The sequence below is a fragment of the Ictalurus punctatus genome, chromosome 16 (genome assembly GCF_001660625.3).
Source record: "Ictalurus punctatus breed USDA103 chromosome 16, Coco_2.0, whole genome shotgun sequence".
NCBI classification, from domain to species: Eukaryota; Metazoa; Chordata; class Actinopteri; order Siluriformes; family Ictaluridae; genus Ictalurus; species Ictalurus punctatus.
The window spans coordinates 930,587-953,498 of NC_030431.2; the positions used below are offsets into that span (position 1 = coordinate 930,587).

Here is a 22,912-nt window from a genome sequence, read left to right on the forward strand (position 1 = left end):
TCCACCAATAGCTGGTGTGCGGTGGGCGTTCCTGCGCATTATGGCTGCCGTCGCATCGTCTCTGTGGATGCTACACACTGATGGCGGTTGAGGAGACTTCCCTCTCGAACAATGTAAAGCGCTTCGAGTGCCTAGAAAAGCAGTATAATATAAATCTAAGGAATTAGAACTATATTGAAGTTGACGCTCTTATTCGGTGTGCGATATACACACAGTAAAAGACTTTCGAGAAAGAATATAAACAAGTCCATCATGCTGTATGCTTGTCTTCATTTTAATCTGCTTCTTCTGTTAATACATGCTAATGCTGCGGTGCAGCAAAACACAAAATCGAGTTATTATTCTCACCCTGAAATGGATTATTTTTCAATAACAGCAAGTCCTGAAGTGTTTGAAGTGTCCCTTTTATACAACAGTGACTTGCCAACCATCCATCCATCCATCCATCCATTCATCTTCTATACCGCTTTATCCTTTTCAGTGTCACGGGGAACCTGGAGTCTATCCCAGGGAGCACGGGGCACAGGGCGGGGTACACCCTGGTCAGGGTGTCAATCCATCGCAGGGCACAATCACACACACACTCATACACTACGGACACTTTAGACACGCCAATCAGCCTACCGTGCATGTCTTTGGACTGGGGGAGGAAACCGGAGTACCCGGAGGAAACCCCCGCACACACAGGGCCACGGTGGGAATCGAACCCCCGACCCTGGAGGTGTGAGGCGAACGTGGTAATCACTAAGTACAAGTACAGATGCATGGAAATGCAGTCAGCATCCAACCAGTTGTGTAAATAGCAAATAAGTTAAATGTAATAAATTAGGTTATCATTACGGCATTATTCAGTTAGGATAACAGTGTAAGTAAACAATAAGATGCATACCAGTAATGGAAACAGAAGTTAGGTTAAAATTAAATAAATAGGAGTCATGGTGCAGTAGGTTGGATTTCCCAGTATACAGAGAGAGCGTTAAACAGCATGATGCATGTATTATGATACAGTGGACATCTACAGTTGATTACAGTAAATGTAGATGTGCAAATAGTAATAATGTGCCTGATATAAATCATTGTAGTATAACAGAGAACTGCAGTCAAGTGCAAGAACTACAAAGAATTGCAGATATAGCATATTATTATTATTATTATTATTATTATTATTATTACTATTATTATTGTTGTTGTTGTTGTTGTTGTTGTTTTGTTGTTGTTAATTACAGTACATGAATATTTATTCTATGATTTAAATAGCAGATATTAAATTCAATATTTTCTTTTTCTTCTATTATTATTACTGTTGTTGTTGTTGTTGTTGTTGTTGTTGCTGTTGTTATTGTTAAACACTAATCATCATCATCAGAAGAAGCAGGCTCTTCATCAACATCTCTGCTGGTCCTGATCTGTACTGGCACTGGGTTATATGTTGTTTCATTTCTCAACTGGGTTTGTTTTTTTCGGTAAATGACAACTGTATTGTGGGCGTGGTCAAGACATGAGTAGGCGGGGCTAAGGAAGCGCGCACTCCCTAAACAGGCGCTGCGGCAGAGCGCGCGCAGTCCGAGACACTTGATTCCATCAACATCATCGTGTACAGGACTCATTCTTTCTCTTTTATCCCCTTACCAAGTATTTATACTCTTCTATTTCAAATCTCCCAGGTAGGTATCTTTATTCTGTTTCTCCTCAGAATGGAAATATTTCACATATTCGGCTAAAAGTGAAAGTTTTTGTGCTTGTTCATCATTTACAGCACTGACACAGTGGGAGAAAGTGTAGCAGCTTACAGAAATGCTGTGTTGTTATTTACCGAGACTTAGAAACGTGATATTTATTTATTTATTTGGGGTTTTTTTTTAAAACAAAATCCTGGGCATCCTCCTGTGCTCTTTGAACAAGAGGTCAGATGTCACAATTGTGTGGTGTTCGTTCATTTATGGTATGTGTGTATTCCAGATGTTCATGAGTTCTATATTTGCTGAGTGGTTCTCCAAAATGATGTTTTCAAATATTCTTGCAAACTGTGTGACTTGAAGCATCATTGTGATGACCCTCCAATCAAATATATTATGGTGTTGAGCGTATATGCCCTTCTTTATTTATTGTTTTTTTTTATTCTTAGATTGAGCCTGGTATATAGGAATAAATAAATATCCTATTAATGTATCCACTGTACTGAGTTTAGACATGTTTTGGTATGCTTTAGTATGTTTAAAACTCATACTAAAGTTTAAAAGTTCATATCAAGGAGCTGCCTTATAAATAAATAAATAAATAAATAAATAAATAATAATAACCATAAATCACATGCAAGAAAATCAGAGGGATTTGCAGTACCCAGCAGTTAATTTTCCATTGATTGTTATCTTATATTCCTTCTGATATTCATTCATCTTATCCTGATTATGATCATCACATTGATTGGGCTCCTCCGTGACCTATTAAGATTTTGACAAGTATCTTGATAATGCTGAAATGATACGCATGTCAGTGCACAGTGTGTACTGTGAAAGACACTCGCATGATTAAGATGCCTGTAATTATCCAATCAACCGTGGATCAATCTTGTGGCAACAGCACAACACATAAAATCATGCAGACACAGGTCAGAAATTTCAATTAATGTTCACATCAAAAATCAGAATGGGGAAACAATGGGATCTCGGTGACTTAGACCGTGGCATGACGGATAGGAATTTAAAACATAGCTGATCTCCTGGGATTGTCACACACAAGCGTCTCTAGAGTTTACACGGAATATATTCAGCGAGAGGCAGTTCTGAAGCTGGAAACACTTTTTTGATAAGTGTGGTCAGTGAAGAACAGCCAGACTGGTTCACGCTGACAATGACTCAAATGACTACTATTTTCAGTCGTACTGAGCAGAAGACACAATATGTCGAACTTTTAGGTAGATGGGCTAAAAGACCACTTGTAGTGCCACTCCAGTTAGCCAAGAATAGAAATCTGAGGCTACATGCTCACCAAAACGGGACCCTTGAAGGTCAGAAAAACATTGCCTGGTCTTTTCTTCAACTGTCCACTTTCGACGAGGCTGATTGGCTGATTGGATAATTACATGAATGTACAGGTGTACAAGTATTCCTAATAAAGTGGGCGGTGAGTCTATATATAGAAAATCCATAACAATAACATAACAATACAGTCTGTGTGCACGTCGATTATTCTTAATTGCATTTTTAGTGTTTCGATATCTCTCCTTCTCCCTTTCATATTTGTATGTATTTTTTCTCGTCAGGTTTGCTCCTCTCAACCCATAGAAGAAGAATCTGAGAGAGACGAAGCTGATATGGGTGAAGGGACATTGGAGCTACCCACAGTGTACATGATTTTAGATCTCCTGCCTGACATTAACATGACCAACAGTACCAGATTCACAGAGGAGATCCTGTTCTCTCTGTACTTCCAGCACTCGCTGGGCATGGCTGCAGTGTTCGTCCTGGCCTATCTGTTCATCTTCCTGCTCTGTATGATCGGTAACAGTGTGGTGTGTCTCATAGTCCTGAGGAACCGGCACATGTGGACAGTCACTAATATCTTCATCCTGAACCTTTCCATCAGTGACCTGCTTGTGGGCATCTTCTGCATTCCCACCACTTTGGTGGACAATCTCATAACAGGCAAGTGTATTATTGGAAGGACTGGAAGGAGAACTAACTCTAGTGTCTCTAGTCGCATTTGTACACATGCATTTATTTATTTATTTATTTATTTATTTATTTATTTATTTGTCAAGCGCCCAATTTAGTGAGACAGAATCCAATGCAAGTATAGAACTTTTGAAAGAGCTGATGTTGATCCAAGTGCTGCAGAATGAAAGTTTCCAGAAACAAGTGCGAGATAACTGTAGAAAGAACAGCTCTACAGTCACAATGAAGGGGCTACTGTTAAACATAAATGATAGGTTAAGGGCTAGTACAGCGGAGTGCTACAAATGCTAGTCACAATGCCTATAAACGATACAATTCTGCAAGCTGATGAAGAGTATTTTGTAATAATGTGGCAAGTAACACACATAAACGGGGTCCGCAAAGGGTTTTCAACACATAGCTCTTGAAGACATGTGGAAAGAGAGTCTCCCTTAATCTTTGTCTGAAATCAATTTGGTTATGTATGTGGCCTTGTAACCACGGGCGCGTTTGCAGATATCATCCCCACGACTGGTTCCAGGGAAGGATCCCCAGGTACCCTAGGGGACATGTTTTTTTTTGTACCTTTCATGAGGGTCTTTAAGATTGCTCTTTGTCTGACCTCTCCACTCAGATCTGTTCAGTAGTAGGAGGTGCTAATGTTCCCATTGATGTGCACAAGCCCCCCCTCCCCCCCCCACCCAAGGAGGGAGATATACCTGCAGTAGACATTTCATACCATGGTACAGTGGGTAGCGCTGCTGCCTCACATATCCAGAGTCCCCGGTTTTATCCCGAGCGTGGGTTATCTTCTGTGTGGTGTTTCCATGTTCTCCCTACCTTAACATGGGTTTCATATACTGTAGGCTCTCCAGTTTCTTACCATCTTCCCCGAAGTATGCGTGAACGTGTTGGTTGTGTGTGTGCACGGTCTCCGGATCCAGTGCAACCCTGACCAAGCTAAAGGGGTTACTGAAGATGACGAGAATCTAGTGCCTGATATGAAAAAAATGCAATGGTGCTTGTGAAAACTCTTTTCATTTTCTTGAGATAAAGTAACATTATGTACCCTGAAGTGTGAAAAAGCAGGAATGAAAAGAGTAATTATTTTCCCTCTTCCGTTAACTCTCAATGTTTTTGTCATTGGACAGGCTGGCCATTCAGTAACATAATATGCAAGCTGAGCGGCCTTGTGCAAGGAATGTCTGTCTGTGCGTCCGTCTTCACACTGGTGGCCATCTCAGTGGACAGGTAACTATCAAACTATCATTTTTTTTCTCACCACAAGTGAGAGCCATGAGAGACTGGTATGACATTTTCAACACTTACCTCTAATAGCTTCTCGTTCTGGATCGATGCACCATTTAGCATGATGGCAGAAGCTGTAAGAGAAAGTTCTACCAAAATGCGTTTGATAAGTGTGTATAAGTAATATAAGTGTTCCTGACCATACTGTAATCTGTAATTTTTTAATTATTTGACCAAATTAGATACACTTTAATTAATACAACCTAACCTTTTTCTTTTGTTTGTTTAAAAAAGGTTTTAAAAAACGCATATAGGCCTATGTAAACACATAGATAAAACGACTTTGGAGAACGGCCCAAAAGCATCTACATTTTTACCCTCATCAAGAAAACTTAAATTAACTTCTTTTCTTTTTTTAATGCTATATATGAACCTTAGGTAATGCCTCCTGGATAAAGATCTCGCAGGAAGGGGTTATTATAAGAGTATCAAATATATACGTAAGATAATTTGTTTACATTTTTTCTTGATGCAGAGGCTTTTAATCACTAAATCTAAAACACAAGGCTCAATCGTATTAAAAAAAAAACAGGCAGGGATCAGTAACGGTTAAACAGTCCAACAGGCAAGCAAGACAGAAGGGTAATCCATAACGTAAATCCAAAAACACAGGAAAAAGGTCATAACAGGACGCAATACTTAAATCAGCTCGACAAACGCTCGGTAAGACAGGTCAACCGGCAATACTTCGCAGAGTGTCTAATGAAGCACGTGGCTTATAAACCTACACACAGGAAATGGCTGTGGAAGGAGTGGAGTGGATGAGTGGGTCTCTGAGTGTGGCCTTACACTTGGTCACCGCACAATATTATATATGTTACTTCGTAGTGTTAATATTTTCATTATAATTTTAAAACAATAAAAAAAAAATAGTACAAATGAAAAAAAAAAATCTTAAACAGAATTGTTTCAATAAAGTTGTATAAATAAAGCTATTTCATTAACATTTGTCTTGATTTTGTTGTTGTTGTTTGTTTGTTTATTTATTTAACTCTGAACTGGCAAATAGGACATGATGGAGTTATAGACAGACCATGATTTCAAAGAGACATGTTAATGACTTAAATAGATCATTTCTTTATCTTTAACAACATTAATCCCCGTCTCTGGTCTTGTTCGAGCTACAGTACAGCCAAACACTTGTGACACTATTTTAGTCGAGAATATGGTGTGAGAGAACCGGACATGAAATGCCTGATTTCTTTTCAAATGTATTTGCGCTAACAAAAACAGAACACTACTAAAATCCTCTGACAAGTTCCACTACTGCATAATTAGTGTTATTTCATCTGAAACATACAATGGAGGGGGGAAGAAAAGGATATTTTCTATAATAAAAAAATAATTTACCATGCACTGCATTTGCCAAATTTAATCATAACATATCAATTATGTCCACAGTTCCAGTCATTACCACACTTTATATTGAAATATATTAAATATTAAGTCCTTCAAGAGTTTTATTGTTATTTAAGGACTAGTTTACGATACTAAAAAAGAGCAGTCAGTGTAGTGTAGGCCCTATGGAGTAGTGTAGGCCCTATGGGGTAGTGTAGGCCCTATGGAGTAGTGTAGGCCCTATGGGGTAGTGTAGGCCCTATGGAGTAGTGTAGGCCCTATGGAGTAGTGTAGGCCCTATAGAGTAGTGTAGGCCCTATGGAGTAGTGTAGGCCCTATGGAGTAGTGTAGGCCCTATAGAGTAGTGTAGGCCCTATGGGGTAGTGTAGGCCCTATGGAGTAGTGTAGGCCCTATAGAGTAGTGTAGGCCCTATGGAGTAGTGTAGGCCCTATGGAGTAGTGTAGGCCCTATAGAGTAGTGTAGGCCCTATGGAGTAGTGTAGGCCATATGGGGTAGTGTAGGCCCTATAGTGTAATGTAGGTCCTATGGAGTAGTGTAGGCCCTATGGAGTAGTGTAGGTCCTATGGAGTAGTGTAGGCCCTATGGAGTAGTGTAGGCCCTATGGAGTAGTGTAGGCCCTATGGGGTAGTGTAGGCCCTATGGGGTAGTGTATGTCCTATGGAGTAGTGTAGGCCCTATGGAGTAGTGTAGGCCCTATGGAGTAGTGTAGGCCCTATGGAGTAGTGTAGGTCCCATGGAGTAGTGTAGGCCCTATGGAGTAGTGTAGGCCCTATGGAGTAGTGTAGGTCCTATGGAGAATACAGTTTGTATTTGTGCATGAGGTTTCAGGAGGACCTGAGACCAGAGTTTGGAGATTTTCCTGCTTAACAACACCCGATTCAACACACTACGTACTGTAATTAGCAGGGTTAGTAGGGTAGTCAGCTAAATGTGAATGCCAGAATTTTTGTCGATTGAAAACAGTACAAAAAAGAAGCCTTTAAAGGATATATTTCATGAAAGTGTTGCTTTTAAATGTGCTTTAAATATGCAAATATTTGAAAACTCCTTTTGTAAAGTACATATCTATAAATATGATTCGAAATGAAACTTCTACTGAATAGATACGAAAGGGTTTTAGTATTTGTCAAATTTGTGAGAAACTATAAAAATGAATCTATAACTGATTCGAGTTTTTCTTTTTTCCCCACTTCTTTGTTGCAACCCAAGGTTTCGCTGTGTAGTTTACCCCTTTAAACCCAAACTAACGCTTTTTGTGGCAAAGGCAATCATTGGGATGATATGGCTGTTGGCTCTGGTCATAATGTTCCCCTCGGTCCTGATGTTGACCGTCCAGCAAGAACGAAGCCACTTTATGGTTCAAGATGACAATTACAACCTGACGTATCCTCTTTATTCTTGCTATGAGACCTGGCCTGAGCCTGAGATGCGGAAAGTGTACACCACAGTGCTGTTTGCCCATATTTACCTGATTCCCCTCATTCTTATCATCCTTATGTATGGCTGCATTGGAGCTAAACTGTACTCGACCACCTTCCTGGTCAAGGTGAAGCAACCTGACGGTACTCCTCAAGGGAAGTCACCTGTATCGCACAGGAAGATCAAAGTCATCAAAATGCTCATTGTTGTGGCCCTTCTCTTCATGCTGTCCTGGCTGCCTCTGTGGACCTTGATGCTGCTGACTGACTATGCACGTCCTGAAGGAGACCAACTGGATCTTCTGACAGGTTACATCTTTCCTGTCTCCCATTGGCTGGCCTTCTCCAACTCTAGTGTCAATCCCATCATCTATGGCTACTACAACAAAAATTTCAGGCACGGATTTCAGGCCGCTTGGACTCATCGACCATCCTGCTGCTTGGACGGGTCTTCACAGGCCCGTCTCAGGAGGGTTAAGAGGGGCAACAAGACTTGCTCCCGCTTGGACAAAGCTTTCAGTTCCAACGCTCTGAACCTGGGAGTAAGAAACAAAATCTACACTGACAATGACCTAACAGGTTGTGTGTGTCTGGAGATGGATCACAGGAGAGTGTTTGAAGAAACGGGAAGCTCAGGGGCAGAAGGGGGAAACCGAGGAACAGCGATCAAAAGAGAGCTTCTGGAAGACATCAAGAGGATTTCTCCAACGGGACCTACAGTGGCCTGGGAACTTTGAGCGGTCCGCCTCAAACGAGGCACATGGTCATAATGGATGCTGAACATCAGGTTTCTATGAGCAAAGTTACTCCTACCAATGATGGAGGAAAGGAATGTAAATTAAATTGAAATGCAACGTAAGCAAAAAAACAAACAAACAAAAAAAACAAGCAGCAAATTGCTTGTATTATTAAGACGACCTTTGTATACAAGTCTCATACTGGTAAAGTATATAGCAGACCAGGCCTAACATGCCTGGATGCAGATAATTTATCACATAATTTACCAGTCAGGTAACAGAATATAAACTCATGGATAAATGGAATTGTGTATTTGCATCATGGGTCTCACAACCCATTTTTCATTCCTATAGTGCTACAAATAGTGTGATAATGTTAGTTTTACACATAATGAATGTCCAATCTTTGATTACATAAGAACAAAATGAATGTATTTACTTTCAAATGAGAAAAATATGCTTCCCACCAGACTCATTATTCATAGGTGGTGCTTCATTAGCTTCGGTAGCAAGCCTTTCACTTTTCCTGCCTTGCTCTGGCTTTCCCTTCTCTCATGCATCAGAAAACCATTAGCAAATGTAAACATTGGTGTGTATTTTTTGAGCCTGGTTAAAATAATGAAAGCTATGTTGATAACAGTAATGACAGGTCTAACTGCAGTAATTACAGATCTGTTCAATACAATTTACAGGCCTGTTCACACTAACGACAGGTCTAATCACAGTATTCATAGGACTAGTTGCAGTAATAACAGGTCTAATCACAGTATTGACAGATATAATCACAGTGTTGACAGGTCTAGTCACTGTAATGACAGGTTTGTGTACAGTAATGACAGGTCTAATAACAGTGTTGACAGGTCTAGTCACAGTAATAACAGGTCTAGTCACTGTAATGACAGGTCTAGTCACTGTAATGACAGGTCTAATCACAGTAATGACAGGTCTAATCACAGTAATGACAGGTCTAGTCAATGTAATGACAGGTCTAATCACTGTAATGACAGATCTAGTCACTATAATGACAGGTCCCATCACAGTATTGACAAGTCTAGTCACTGTAATGACAGGTCTGATTACAGAACTGTCAGGTCTAATCACAGTATTGACAGGTCTAGTCACTGTATTGACAGGACTAGTAGCAGTAATGACAAGTCTAATAACAGTTTTGACAGGTCTGTTTACAGTAATGACAGGTCTAATCACAGTATTGACAGGACTAGTAGCAGTAATGACAGGTCTATTTACAGTAATGACAGGTCTAATCGCAGTAATGACAGGTGAAATTGCATTAATGACAGGTCTGTTCAATACAAATTAAATAATCTTATACAAATAGATGGGCTATGAGGTGTGTGAGATAATGTGCATTCTTGTGGCATATATTGGACCTCATGAAAATTCATGACACTCCCACCAAAATGTCCACATTGCTAGAAGACATCAAAAGCCATGAATGTCTGGCATCCAAAAGGATGCCATGGGTCTTCCATGAAAGTCCCATAAACATCCATTTAGACCTGAGTGTATAATAGAATGCCATGTAAACTGTTTATCAAATGAATGATTTATGCATAAAAATCTAACAGGCAGCCTGTAGAAATCAGACTATATTCCAATGTTTCATTTATAAAACTATAACTGCATCGTGAGCGATTATTCACTATGAAATCCCATTAAAATCCAATACTCTTTTATTTATTCATCTTCAGCAAGCACTTTGTCCTGCTCAGGGTTGGAAGATCTGGAGCCTGTTCTGGGAGCGCTGTGTGAGAGGCAGGACTTCACCCTGGGATTGACACCAAGCCTTCTCACACCTATAGGGGCAATTTATCGTAGCTTTTCAGGGGGTGACAATTAACCAGCGAATCTAGAGAAAACACACTCACACACATGGGAAACTCCACACAGACAGCAACCTGAGTCACACTATCCAGCATTCAAGGTGTGTGTGTTGATTCACAATGGGGTTCCAATTGAATAGCCACTGAAACATTTCACAGAGAATTTTCCAGAAGGGAAAATTTGGAATTGAGCACTAATGTTGGTAATGTGAACACAGGTCTGAAATGGAAAGATTAGCGTCTGATGGGAAAATAGGTATTTATTTTAATAGTTATACTTTTTTGCCACTCTATATTCCGTATGAATTTGGGAACTGAAGTTCAAGGGCAAAGGTCTTAGCTCTACAATTAGATTGCTCCATCGACTTGCTACGTGGAACTGCTTGTTTGTTGCAGAAGTTTTATTTTCCATTATGGCTTGCACCACTGGCTGTTGTATTGCAATTAGATGTTTCCATGCTCATTGTGGGTTGCCAATTGGTGTTGGCCGGACATTATTCAACATTCCGCTCAGCTCAGTGGTGTTTTCACTGCTTTTGCATCAGCTGCATGGTGTATAAATCACATCATGATGTTCCAGAGGCTATTACCTCACCTGATTATGGTGTTGTGTCATATTTTGTACCTACACAGTGTTTTCCTGATTGCTATGAAGCACGGAAAGGTAATTTTTGTACCACACCTTGACTTGACACCTCCTACGTGAGAAGTATCGCCCAGCTTGTCCACCAACGCTGTCAATGTGGACCCATTAAGCATACCCCTGACTATGAAGAACAGGGTTGAAACGTTCTCCTTGGACTGTGGAGGGGGGATTAATTGGACAAGCCACAGTCACATATTGCTTAGGAACGTTCAGATAGAGTTCATCTTTGTTGAAGTTTAAAGTCGCAGTGTGCTGGAAGAATGCATGAGCAAGATAAAAGGCGTGTCCTTATTATCCAACAAGCTGTGTGAGATGTGCTAATACGAAAAGAAAAAAATCACTGTATTTAAAATTTTTTTTAATGGTTTGTTTGGTTTCATTTTTAATAACAATATTGTGATAGCAGACTTCATTTGGAATGTTTCATGGTGATTTAACACGCATTGTATATAATACTAGAGGGATAATCATGTATACCATTTTCGATTCAGATTGGCCAGACGGTGTTGATTCGTTTTCTCTGACAGCATTTCTGCTTGCAAGGTCTATATTAATATACTCGTTCTAATACGTTATCATGTCTGTAGTAATATACAAGTGTGCAATTGCTGACAGTGAAGTGTTTTGTGAGGGGATATTTATTTATTATTATTGATCGTTTAAGGAAGGAATCTCTAGTATCGGTGTTTTGTAACAGCCAAAGGTAAAGCTGATAGTTCACCCAAATATTCTGTCAGTCAATTACTCACCCTCATGTCGTTCCAAACCCATAAGACTTTCGTTCATCTTCGGAACACAAATGAAGGCATTTTTAATGTCTGCTTTTGCGTTCTCGTGATACACCCGGACCCGGAAGCGCTACACAAACTGAGTCACAAAGAACAACCTTTGTAACAAAGTTTTTGACATGGACGAGGACTTGCATTTTTTTGTCCTTTCTCGAGGACTTTTTTTGACTGCTGCCAGGTCACATTGCACCCAAGGAAAGCTAAAGTGCGCGCCATTACCATGGAATGGATTATGACTCATTCACCTGTAGGATAGACCAAATAATGGGCCATTGCCATCATCAGCGCTACTTCTCTCCAACCCACGGGTCACTGTGTGGAAGCACAATGTCCTATAATACACACATGTTCCCAGGAGAGGGATCCGGGCTTATTTATCCCCCCCAGCTAAGCAGGAAAGAGGACCAATTCGGAGCAGAAGTGAGTGTAGACCAAATAGCAACAACCAAGAATGACATGGAATAGGATTTCTGCTTTTTGTTGCTTTCACAGGGAAAGTATTAAACACATTTCCATAGAAGTGCTAAGTGCTTAAGTTTGAGTCAGTGACTGGGGTGTCATTTGTGGGGTGTCATTACTGATATTACATTTATAATAAACATTCATGTAACATAAAGGTGAAATACATTTAAACATCGGCACTGTCGGGAGGGTTACTTTACAAATGCATTCCGTTACAGTTACAAATTACTTCATAAAAAATGTCAATCAGAAACGTAGTCCACGTCTCACAATATGGAAGTCATGTAATCTGATTATTTTAGGATTACTTCAAGGTCATCCACACGTGTACATAAAGTCAAGAGAAATGCAATGTGATCTAAAATACTTGTTTTTTTTTTTTGTTTTTTTTAGAGCTTATTTCAGAGCTTAAAAACATGCTCAGTGTTTGGATTTGTTCTAATAAAATAAATAAATAAATAAATAATGACAAAACTTTCACATCACAAAAGTTAGAGCGCCCATATTCTTGTTTTTCCCAAAAGAGGATAATTATTTTTTTTCTTTTGAGCGAGGGTGTGTGTGTGTGTGTGTGTGTGTGTGTATATATATATATATATATATATATATATATATATAAATTTGGTTTCCTTTTTTCCACACATTCTTTCGAATGTCCATGGAATAAAATATTAGATGCCACGAGGTTGTTGTTGTTTTTTTTTTTTTATAGATGATATAGGAAGTGCATTAGCTGTTTTCAATATCCTGTGTTAAACCTCTATTTCTATGTTCACTGTCAGACGTTTGCATTAGTCATGCTGAGATGTACACTTATCTACCTGTTTTAGGGATTTTTACACAGCATGGTCTGAGTTTACTTACAATATAAATAAATGGACAGCTCCATAAAAACATTAAGCAAAAGTGGTCAGTGTTGTCGATTAAACAATCATTAAAGTTAAACTGGATCAGTTCGTTTTGGTTAGTCATGTGTGTGTTAGATTTGGAAATAAAAAAAAAACTCTTCTAGACATTATATCTGTTCTCGCTGTCTTTAAAAAAATTTAAACATTTATACCAGTATTATTGATTTTCCGGCAACAGATCATTAAATAAATCCTTTAAGCATGCCCAATACTGAGGTGTGTGTGTGTGTGTGTGTGTGTGTGTGTGTGTGTGTGTGTGTGCCAAAAATTAATAGCAAAACCTTTTAAGTGCCCATCAGGATAAGTATTAAGCTCACAAGCTATAATTGTTATAACTATGTGAATGTCTGTGTTTTTTGCACACTAAGCATAAGAGAGTGTAGAAAATATCATGATTGTATTGTTTGTTTGTTTTTTTTGCTGCCTGTTTTTATTGATTTTATAAGATGTTATATAACCACATTTCTGTTCAGATGACGCAGTACCTGTACAAAAAACAGACACTTCAGTAAGGGTGATACTGAAGTCATGGTGCCCAACGAACGCTAATAGCTGTAATCATACGAACGATCTCTTGGGTGAAAAGGAGCACCTTCTCTTCTTAATCATCAAATCAATTTGAAAAAAAAAAAAAAAAGTCTTTCACAAACAGCACAGACCACTTTTGCAGTCTTCCTGGATCTGGTGAATTGACAAAATAATTGCAGAGGTCATATTTGCACCATAGGAACTGACGAAGCCATAATAATAGATTTGTGAACGTGTGAGGAAAGTGTCCGGCATTCAAATGTTCGGAAAAATTGTGGCCTCAAAAACACACATGAAAATAACATTTTGAATGATTAAAATATTCTTAATCGCAGCGTAGGGGAAATCCTGCTGATTTTTTCAGATCCTCCTTTACCCTAATTTTAAAAAGCATCCATATTGGCATCACATACAGTAACGGACTAATGGTGATCTTTAAACTAGCCTTCTCGTTACTAGCTACGCAGTAATTGCTGATACGCATCCAGCTCATTTCACATGATCAGACCACATGAAGAACACGCGACGGAGAAATACGAGAGATTTTCTTTTGTAACATCTGTTGTTTCGAAGCATGTTTATTAACGTGAAAATTCAAAATTAAAAAAACGAATGTACATGGGCCATCGTGATATTCAGGAGGTGGGTTATTTTGTTGTTTGTGTGTCCTCCTGATGCTGGCTTTTCTACGTTTTATTATTTATTCGTGATTCTTCTTGTGTAATAATCCCGACGTCACTTTATCACATGTCCGAGTTTGTGCTAGAAGTGTGCGGTGTCATGGAAGATCACACTATTTCCTTGTTTTCATAGATGCATCATGGATATTGGATATCTAGTTATGATATGAGTAATAAAATGACTAAAGTATGAGTTATAATGAAATCCATAAAAAGTGAGACATGACAGACATGATACTCAACTCACATGTTAATATATTCATATAGTTTTGCATTTTGGACACAAGTCAGTTCTACATTGTGTAAAAAATGTGTTGGCTTTTAAAAAAAAAAAAAGAGTGAACGTCCACAAACATCCACTGACGAAGGCACAACCGACGTGGTGTTGGTAAACATAGTCCCCTGTGTATGGAGACTTTTGGGAGACCTTGTATTTCTATCTAACATGTTTAGGTAACGTAGGAAACATAGGTTCATATACAAATGTGTATACACTAGGGATGAAAAGATGCATTGTGCATAAATGTGAAAGCATCATGGAAATGTGTGATTCCACATTCACGTGGAAATCATCATTCTGTTAATTATGAATCTAATGCAATTGCACTGTTTGCACACCAGAGCCTGCGCCATTACCAGCAATCATCTGCACTTGTGAAGTGACTGATAGCTCTGGATTACAACAACCAATATGCATTATAGGTTAAACGGTTATGCATCCATGTTCTATTTTTTTTTTTTTAAAGAGCATTAAAAAAAGCTTTTCAGTAGCTTTTAAATAACACCAGCCCCATGCCGCTGCAATCTATAGTACCTGAGAGAGAGGCCACGGAAACCGGGCATTTTAGCCGACTTTGGAGCTCTAACTGAGGTTAAAAAGGAGTCTTTTTCAGTCATCATTTTTCTTAATTAAAATGTTGTTAAAAAATATTGAGAATGGAATTGTGAAGCCAGTATTGTGAAATGAGAAGAATCATCTACACACCTGATATAATCCTGCACGTTACTTTAGATAAAACATCATAATAGTCTACGCAGGATCACAGTGTTGCCGATTGTTTGTGAATTTGAATAGATCTAATTCCCTTGTCATTTTAGAGTGACCCTCTTTTTTGGGTTCTCACCATGATCGTCTTACCTTTAAGAAGATTAAGATATAGATGGAGATAAAGTACCCATGCCACAGTGTTTTCCAGTTTTACTGCCGGTGAATTTTAGAGGCATTAAACACAAAATCTTAATTGGTTCCATTTTTTTCCACCTGATTTCCCCTTTTTTTGCTAACATCATTTTATACAGTAAACAAGTGCAGCATTTTAAAAACGTCGCCAGGCGTTTATCCAGTCATCTAATAAACTTCACTTCTACAGGAGACATATTGAGGGATGAAGTCGTATTAGAATTATATTAATATCACTCACTTCCCGTGATTACTCCAGGTGAGATGACACAACGGATTCACGGCTCATACGGTCAGTGGAAGCATTTAGCAAACAATGAGAAAGCTGGTAATAGACCCTCAGTGAAAATGACTCACATTTATCAGTGCCATGGCAAAGCCATGCAGGATGAGCAATTGCACTTAAATTGCTGCACACTGACCACCATCATTTCTTGCATGAAGTGCTTTCTCATTAAGCCCCAAGTGCTGTCAGCATGCTTTCACGCTGCTGTTTACAGGTACATTGTGCTTTATGTGAAATGTGTTTTCATGCTTGAAGTTGCGGTGTTCCTCATGAGTGCTTTTCCATTTGTCTTTGCATTGTGTTCATGGTTAGCTTTATTGTCTTTCAGCTTATGTCTTATCGTCTTTGGTGCTCAGAAACCAAGTATTTATGTACGCTTTCTTAGAATGGCATTGAAATGTCTGTTGAGAAATGATTTCTATGTTTAATGAGAAAGTTCTTTGCACAAGTGAGTCAAAAAGAGCCAGACGAGTTTGAGCTATCTTCAGTTCTCACTTCAGCCACTGAAACTAGATGACTGGGGAAATGATTCCTATCCATCAATCTCTCTATCTCTCTATCTATCTATCTCTCTATCTATCTATCTGTAGATGTATGTAAAAGCCATCATCAACAAGTGGACAAAATGGAGCACAGTAACATCAAGGTTTGTGGAGTAACAAAATACATGTAACAGGGTTACGTAATCAGGATATAAAACACTGGGAACCGTAATCCGTTACAGTCAAAAAACAAAGTAATCAGATTACAGGTACATTTTGTAAAAAATAAAAAAAAGGGGGAATACAATCAGAATTTTTTTTTTTCATTTAAAAGCAAAGAAATTAATCTTCTGACATAACACAATATAGAGAGCTGATTGATTCAAATTAATTTGGTAGAAATGCCAGAACTGGGGCTTTTATAAAGGTAAACAGAATCATGAATAGCTACAAATACCAGTCAGCTTTAATGCAACACTAGTAAGCTGGTGATGAAAAGGAATTTCACCTTTCGGCACGAGAATGACCCAAAGCATACATCCACATCAACGGAGGAACGGCTTCACCAACTGAAGATCAAAGTTTTTGAATGGCCTAGCCAGAGTCCAGACCTCAGTCCTACTAAAAATCCGTGAGATGACCTGAAGTGGGTTGAGCCCAATCTGACAGATCTAAAATGATTTTGGAAGAAAGAGTGTGAAAACATTTCCAAGTCAAGCTGTACCATGCCGAAAGAATGTTGCCTAATAAGCCCGAGTGGTGTATTAAAATCAAAAGGTGCTTCAACAAAGTACTAGTGTAGGGGTGTGCACACTTCTGCAACTACATGGGTTATTGTAAGTATTTTATTTGTATTTTTTTCTCTAAAAAGTTTCTGGTTGTTTTTTTTTTAAAAAAAAAAACTTTATTTGTATACGTGGCAGTTGCACATTAAAGGTGAGGAAATATCTGACGCGAATGATCTTAGTGGCGTTCTTTTACTTCACGAAAACCTGACATTTTAACCCGGGTGTGTAGACTTTTTTTTAATACCGTGTACACGCTAATTAACGGTTACAAATCATTGCATTCCGAAACTTGCGCAGAATGAACGAAGTAAATTTTGGATGCGTGTAAATTTAATCTCACCTGTGCGAAGGTGTAAAAGAATGACACTTATGCTACTGACATGTTGTTTGCACGCTTGTACATGGATTGTATTCATGTCATGTGTTGTTCATAAGTGGCCTGCAGTTGCCTACGCAACCAATACACAAACACAAAATAGCTGATAAGACGGGCGTTGTAGAGAAATGAACGTAGGTGGCTTTATAACATGAGCAGTCACAGTGAAATGTACAATATCAGATGAAACACGATCTTTTGAAAGACCTTTTTTTCTGGTTAGACGACGGGGTTGAGCTGAAAGTCACAAAGCAAGGTATGCATGGAAAGAAGATACAGGATGAGTGGTGAACTCTTCGGCTCTTGCCACCCGTGTTATAAGAGGGCCAGGGCCCGAGCGAGTGGCAACATCTCCAAACTTGTCAGCACGATGAGGTTGACAGCAACGACCTTGTCTATAAGGACATGGTTGTTTGTTCACCCCTTTCTCTCCCACACACACACACACACACACACACACACACATCCACCCACATCAGTCTGGACAGAAAACGTGGGACGAGTTTACAAGTCTACCCAGGAGACCAAGATTATTCACCTTATCTCTATATTCGTCCTAGAGGAGAAGGTTTGATCTCGACTAATGGCTGTCTCAGAGATGTCCGTGCTCGGGACTCGGTATGTTAGGTCTCTAATCCTTTGCATCTTGCTGCTACCTCGCTGTGGTCAAACGAGTCCAATCCCTTCCCTTGACGAGGCATTTTCAGGAGGTCTTGGAGCGGTGGATGCATCTACGCTGGACCGGGATGATAATGTAGATGTTCAGGCACTTCTAGGCCAGTTCCTCAACGTGTTAAATTTAACAGCGCACGAGCCGAAGCCGAGGCCCCGGGCTGCCCGTATCGAGCCACCGGAGTACATGCTGGAAATGTACAACCACTACACTAAGGATCGCAGCACCAGACCTGCAGCAAATATTGCACGGAGTTTCAAGAATGAGGGTACGCTCATTCTTGATGTTTGTTTCTTCATTAGCTGCATGTGATGTGTTTAAGATCATTAGTTAATTCACTTTGGTTATATTTATTATTATCGCTTATTCCCAAAGCCATTATCTGGCTGGTGAATATTTCTACTTGATAAACAATGTTACTAAGTACATTGTTTTTTTTTGTTGTTTTTTTTTAAAAAAAACCTGTAATTAAAATCACACTAGAACAAATTGTTCTTTTTTAATACCGTTGACATTTCATAACCACCTCCCTTAACATCCACTTCAACATGAATAATCACCGTTTTAAAGGGGCCATTTTGTTGCCATAGCTTTGCTCGTCTTGTCACTCTCCTTTCTGCTTCACGCTAAACATCATCCACTTTTGCAAGAGATGAAAACTGTTTATTGTTTCGTTTCATCATCATTGCCTTTCTGTGTAAATAGAAGAATTGAATTCCAGTTTCAAAGCTGTATACCAAACTCTGATTCAAATCATATACAATTACTGTTAGTAATCAGCAGCGACTTGTTATTTACAGACTCCTCCCCCTGTAGCGTGACAAGAAGAGGTGTGATTATGTACCCTCTCATGTTCAATATCTCAGTCCCACGTCAGGAGCGCATTATTGCCGCCGAGCTCCGCCTCTACATGCTGGTACATCGAGATCCTCAGCGCGACAATGGTGTTGACTGGAAGGTAACCGTTTTTGAGAGGCAAGTGGAAGGCGGTCCTTCGTTTCGGCGTTCTGAGGGTGAAACCGTGGAGACCAATTTGACCAGTATGCAGGAGATTGTGGTAAGGCATGGCCAGGTCAAAGAGAGCGGATGGGAGGTGTTCGATCTGACTGACGCTGTTCTGCGCTGGCGAGACCTGGAACGCACGAGCCAGTGGCTTGAGCTGCAGGTGGAAAGTGAGAATGACAGTGAGCTACAGGATGAAGACAAGAGTGCTATTTTTATCAGCCTGGACATTGAAAGGAGCGTGGGAGGAAAGCACGAACCAGTCCTGATTGTCTTCTCAGATAACGAAAGTGATAAGGACCAGTCAAAGAAGACAACAGAAGACAACACCGGCCTGTTAGAGCTCAGTGAACTGTTGCTGGATGAAAACGACGACAGCGGCAAACAACAAAACGAGGCCCTTTTAATGCAAATGCGCTCCAACATGATCTACGACAGTGCGCCGCGAACCCGCCGCAACGCCAAAGGAAGCCAATGCAAGAGGACTGCACTCTATGTGGATTTTAAAGAGATAGGCTGGGACTCGTGGATTGTTGCACCACCAGGCTTCGAGGCCTACACATGTCACGGGGTGTGCAATTATCCATTACTTCCACAAGTGACACCCACCAAGCATGCCATTATCCAAACACTGGTCAATTTGAAAAGCCCTCAGAAGGTCTCACAAGCATGTTGCGTGCCCACTAAGCTGGAACCGATATCTCTGCTGTACGAAAATGAGAACGGCCATGTCATTTTCCAGCACAAATACGAAGGCATGGTGGTGGCCGAGTGCGGCTGCAGATGAGATCGTTAAGCTCTCATAAACTCTCTCCACAATTGGCTGACAACCCAAATAGACAACATTGAGAGGCCCGATCAGATGATAAATATGAACAGATAAATGCACCGTGATCAACAATGATGTTGCCTTTGTGTGATAATTAACAACTTATCTAGCGACTCTTTGTAGAGGTATTTAAAAAAAAAAAAATGTATTGTGAGTAGCATGCTGCTATGTGAAATATACAGACACTGTAACCTGGCATGGAATTGATGAACATCATGGAGCAAAAGAGACATTAATGAAATTTCACTTAATATGTACCTGCTATTTATAACGTAGACTAGTGCTTTTTTTATTGTATAAAATTATTTGCTGCAGTCTAGAATATAGTGCTTTCAAACCCATTTCATAATTATAATAAAGAGAAAAATAACCTTGGTTTAAAACTCAAGACACCATCATTTTCCTGGACTAGTAAGGCGTAAAACACTTGGGATGTACTGTTATAGGAAAATAACCAACGATTGGCTGGTGTGATGACAGGCGGGGGTGCGGTTAGTACCACAAAGCGGATTATTGTCCTATAACAGCAAGTCCTGAAGTGTTTTATTCCTCTTATACCACAACAATGATCATTTATTTATTAAGCAATGACACAACATACTCTTTATCCATTTATAGTTACATTTAAAGCTTGCAGGTTCTCAACGTGCTTCGGGGGTTTCCTCCGGGTCTGCTGGTTTCCCTCAATCCAAACACACGTTTTGTAAGCTAATCGGCATTCCCAAATTGTCCGTCGTGTGTGAATGGGTGTGTGATGGGTTGGCACCTGTCCCTGGTGTCCCCTGCCTTGTGCTCCGAGTTCCACGGGATAGGCTCCAGGCTCCCCACAACCCTGTGTAGGGATAAGCGGTACGGAAAATGGACGGATGGATGGATTAATGTTGTGGGACATCCACAAAAAAAAAGGTTAGTTCTTGTTATCGCTTATGTTATAGAAGCTACAAATAGTTCCCTCTGTTTCTCTTGAAGTTAATAAAACAAACAAACAAACAAAGGAAGACTTTTCCATGTCAGACAAACCTAAAGTTACAGCTTTACCTCTGACTGTTACAAAGTTCTGGCACTGGAGAGTCCTTCCATCAATGTTACAGTACATAAACGTTGATTAATTTTCTATAGCAACAACTTGAACAGTAGAGGTTGGCTGTCATTCAAATGAAAGATGTGTATTAATTGAGGACAAAGGCATTGCAGTTTCTCAGTTACATAAAGAGAGAGAGCGAGAGAGAGCGAGAGAGTGAGAGAAAGTATAGTATATATGCTGTATATATATATGCTGGAAATAATCAACTTCAGGGTGGTAAAAGGAGCTCAGCTTCACATCACAGCACTTTGTCATTGATTATTTTCCTGGGACAGCACATCTCCGAGTGTTTCGTCTAATTGTTATCGATTCCAATTTTGTGGTATTAGGAAAATTGTTCAAAGCAAAAAGGTTGAGACATGCTCGATATTAGGCCTGAAATTCTATATGATCTTTCTAATCGTTGACTTGCGTTACACCATTTCATTCTCTTTACAGGACAAAATGACCTGCCTGTTATTGTAACACTTATAACAATGAGTGTACCTGCAAGTGTAACTTGACGTTTAAGTTCTTGCTTGTTCCTCTGATTGATTGACCATAATCTACCCAAGCTGTCCATAGTCACGAAGCGCCACATGCCATGCGAGCCTCTGCCACACTCTCTTCCACATGGCTGTGATAACGAGGTGTCAGAGCTGGGAAGCTTGCACGCCATCACTCAAGATGATGATCTCAACCCAAGTGGGGTCCAGCCATGGCACATAGCCGCCGGATTCCAGTGTGTTTTCGGCTCGTGTTCACACCTATGACCACTTCCTCCCCATAAATCTCCTTCTCTGTCCTCCAATGAGTTACCCAGCACCCTCATGCCAAACTAAAGAAGCATTTATTTAAATAAGACTGATAAGGTTGATCCAATGTTCTGACCCTTTGTCTTTCCCTGAGTGTATCTCTATTCAAATGTGGTGGTATTGTTATGCAAAAACACAAATTAAGGCCATTCATCCCTCATAATTGAAGGATTTTTTTTTTGTCATCCGGCAAGGCCATTCAACATTTAATGCTTTGAGGTTTGAAGGCTCAATCTGGTTAAATAAAAAAATGTTTTAACCCATTTATTTTTAATCTTAGATTATATGGAGCATCTACTGTACAAGTCTCTGGTAATGAGTTGTTGCTATGAAAACATTGACGTATGAGAGAATTAAAAATAAACCTGTGCACAACCTGGCAACCGGAACTACTGTCTGAAAATGAATAACGCCTTTTGACCAATCACTTTTGCGAATTCAATAGTGCTTAGGTATTATATATTTTATAATAAAAAAACAATGCTACTAACATTGTTAAACACCTGTGTGTAATTATGACACTCAGCACTTTCTTTAAGGTTTTGCAGTTCACTACTTTTGACATCAATCACTTCCCATACATAATTACAGTAATTTCCTTCGAGGAAAGCTAACAAAACTGCTGAATTTCAATAGCGCTACAGTGAGAAGATTGAAACCCTTTTACATCTGCTGTTTCAGCAACAAGACATGTTCACCATGTCCCAGTCACCCCCCCCCCCCCCCCCCTTCAGTCTAAACCCATTACACCTTTAGTACACCTGCTCTGTGACCAAAATATGGGTCTAACGGAGGACCTTAGGATTTAGAACAAGAACTGGGCCAGGGCCTGGCAGGCTCTACTGTTTTTAACACTTTTATTTCTGTTTTAAAAAGATCACAATGCCTTCTGGGTAAGTTCTGCTTAAGTCTCAACATGTTCAATTGATCCCTTGAGTCCTGGAGTCCTAGCTTTAAAAACTTCCATCACACTGAAAGAAATAGTCCAGCCCTTGATGGTGATGGGTTCCTCTAAGCGGAAATAGTAGGTGGAGTTTAACCAAGGGTATGTTAAAAACAATACTGGAAAGTAGATTTAATCCATAG

The 22,912-nt window shown here is 39.7% G+C and overlaps 2 protein-coding genes across 3 annotated transcripts; both read left to right on the forward strand.

Moving 5' to 3' along the window:
- Positions 1 to 1,506: 1,506 nt before the first annotated feature.
- On the forward strand, positions 1,507 to 12,745 carry npffr1l3 (neuropeptide FF receptor 1 like 3). Its single transcript, XM_017488427.3, has 4 exons — positions 1,507 to 1,664; positions 3,263 to 3,644; positions 4,805 to 4,904; positions 7,531 to 12,745. The coding sequence occupies exons 2-4, from the start codon at positions 3,314 to 3,316 to the stop codon at positions 8,474 to 8,476; spliced, it is 1,377 nt and encodes a 458-aa protein (XP_017343916.1). The 5' UTR covers positions 1,507 to 1,664; positions 3,263 to 3,313; the 3' UTR covers positions 8,477 to 12,745.
- A 5,090-nt stretch (positions 12,746 to 17,835) lies between these two features.
- LOC108276621 (bone morphogenetic protein 10) lies at positions 17,836 to 22,180 on the forward strand. 2 transcript variants are annotated; one of them, XM_017488424.3, is made up of 2 exons: positions 17,836 to 18,385; positions 18,984 to 22,180. In XM_017488424.3, exons 1-2 carry the CDS (start codon positions 18,028 to 18,030, stop codon positions 19,904 to 19,906), a joined length of 1,281 nt encoding a protein of 426 aa, XP_017343913.1. In that variant the 5' UTR covers positions 17,836 to 18,027; the 3' UTR covers positions 19,907 to 22,180. The 2 variants fall into 2 exon arrangements, with proteins under 2 accessions (XP_017343913.1, XP_017343912.1); XM_017488423.3 differs by having other exon boundaries at positions 17,838 to 18,385; positions 18,918 to 22,178.
- The last annotated feature ends 732 nt before the right edge of the window (positions 22,181 to 22,912 follow it).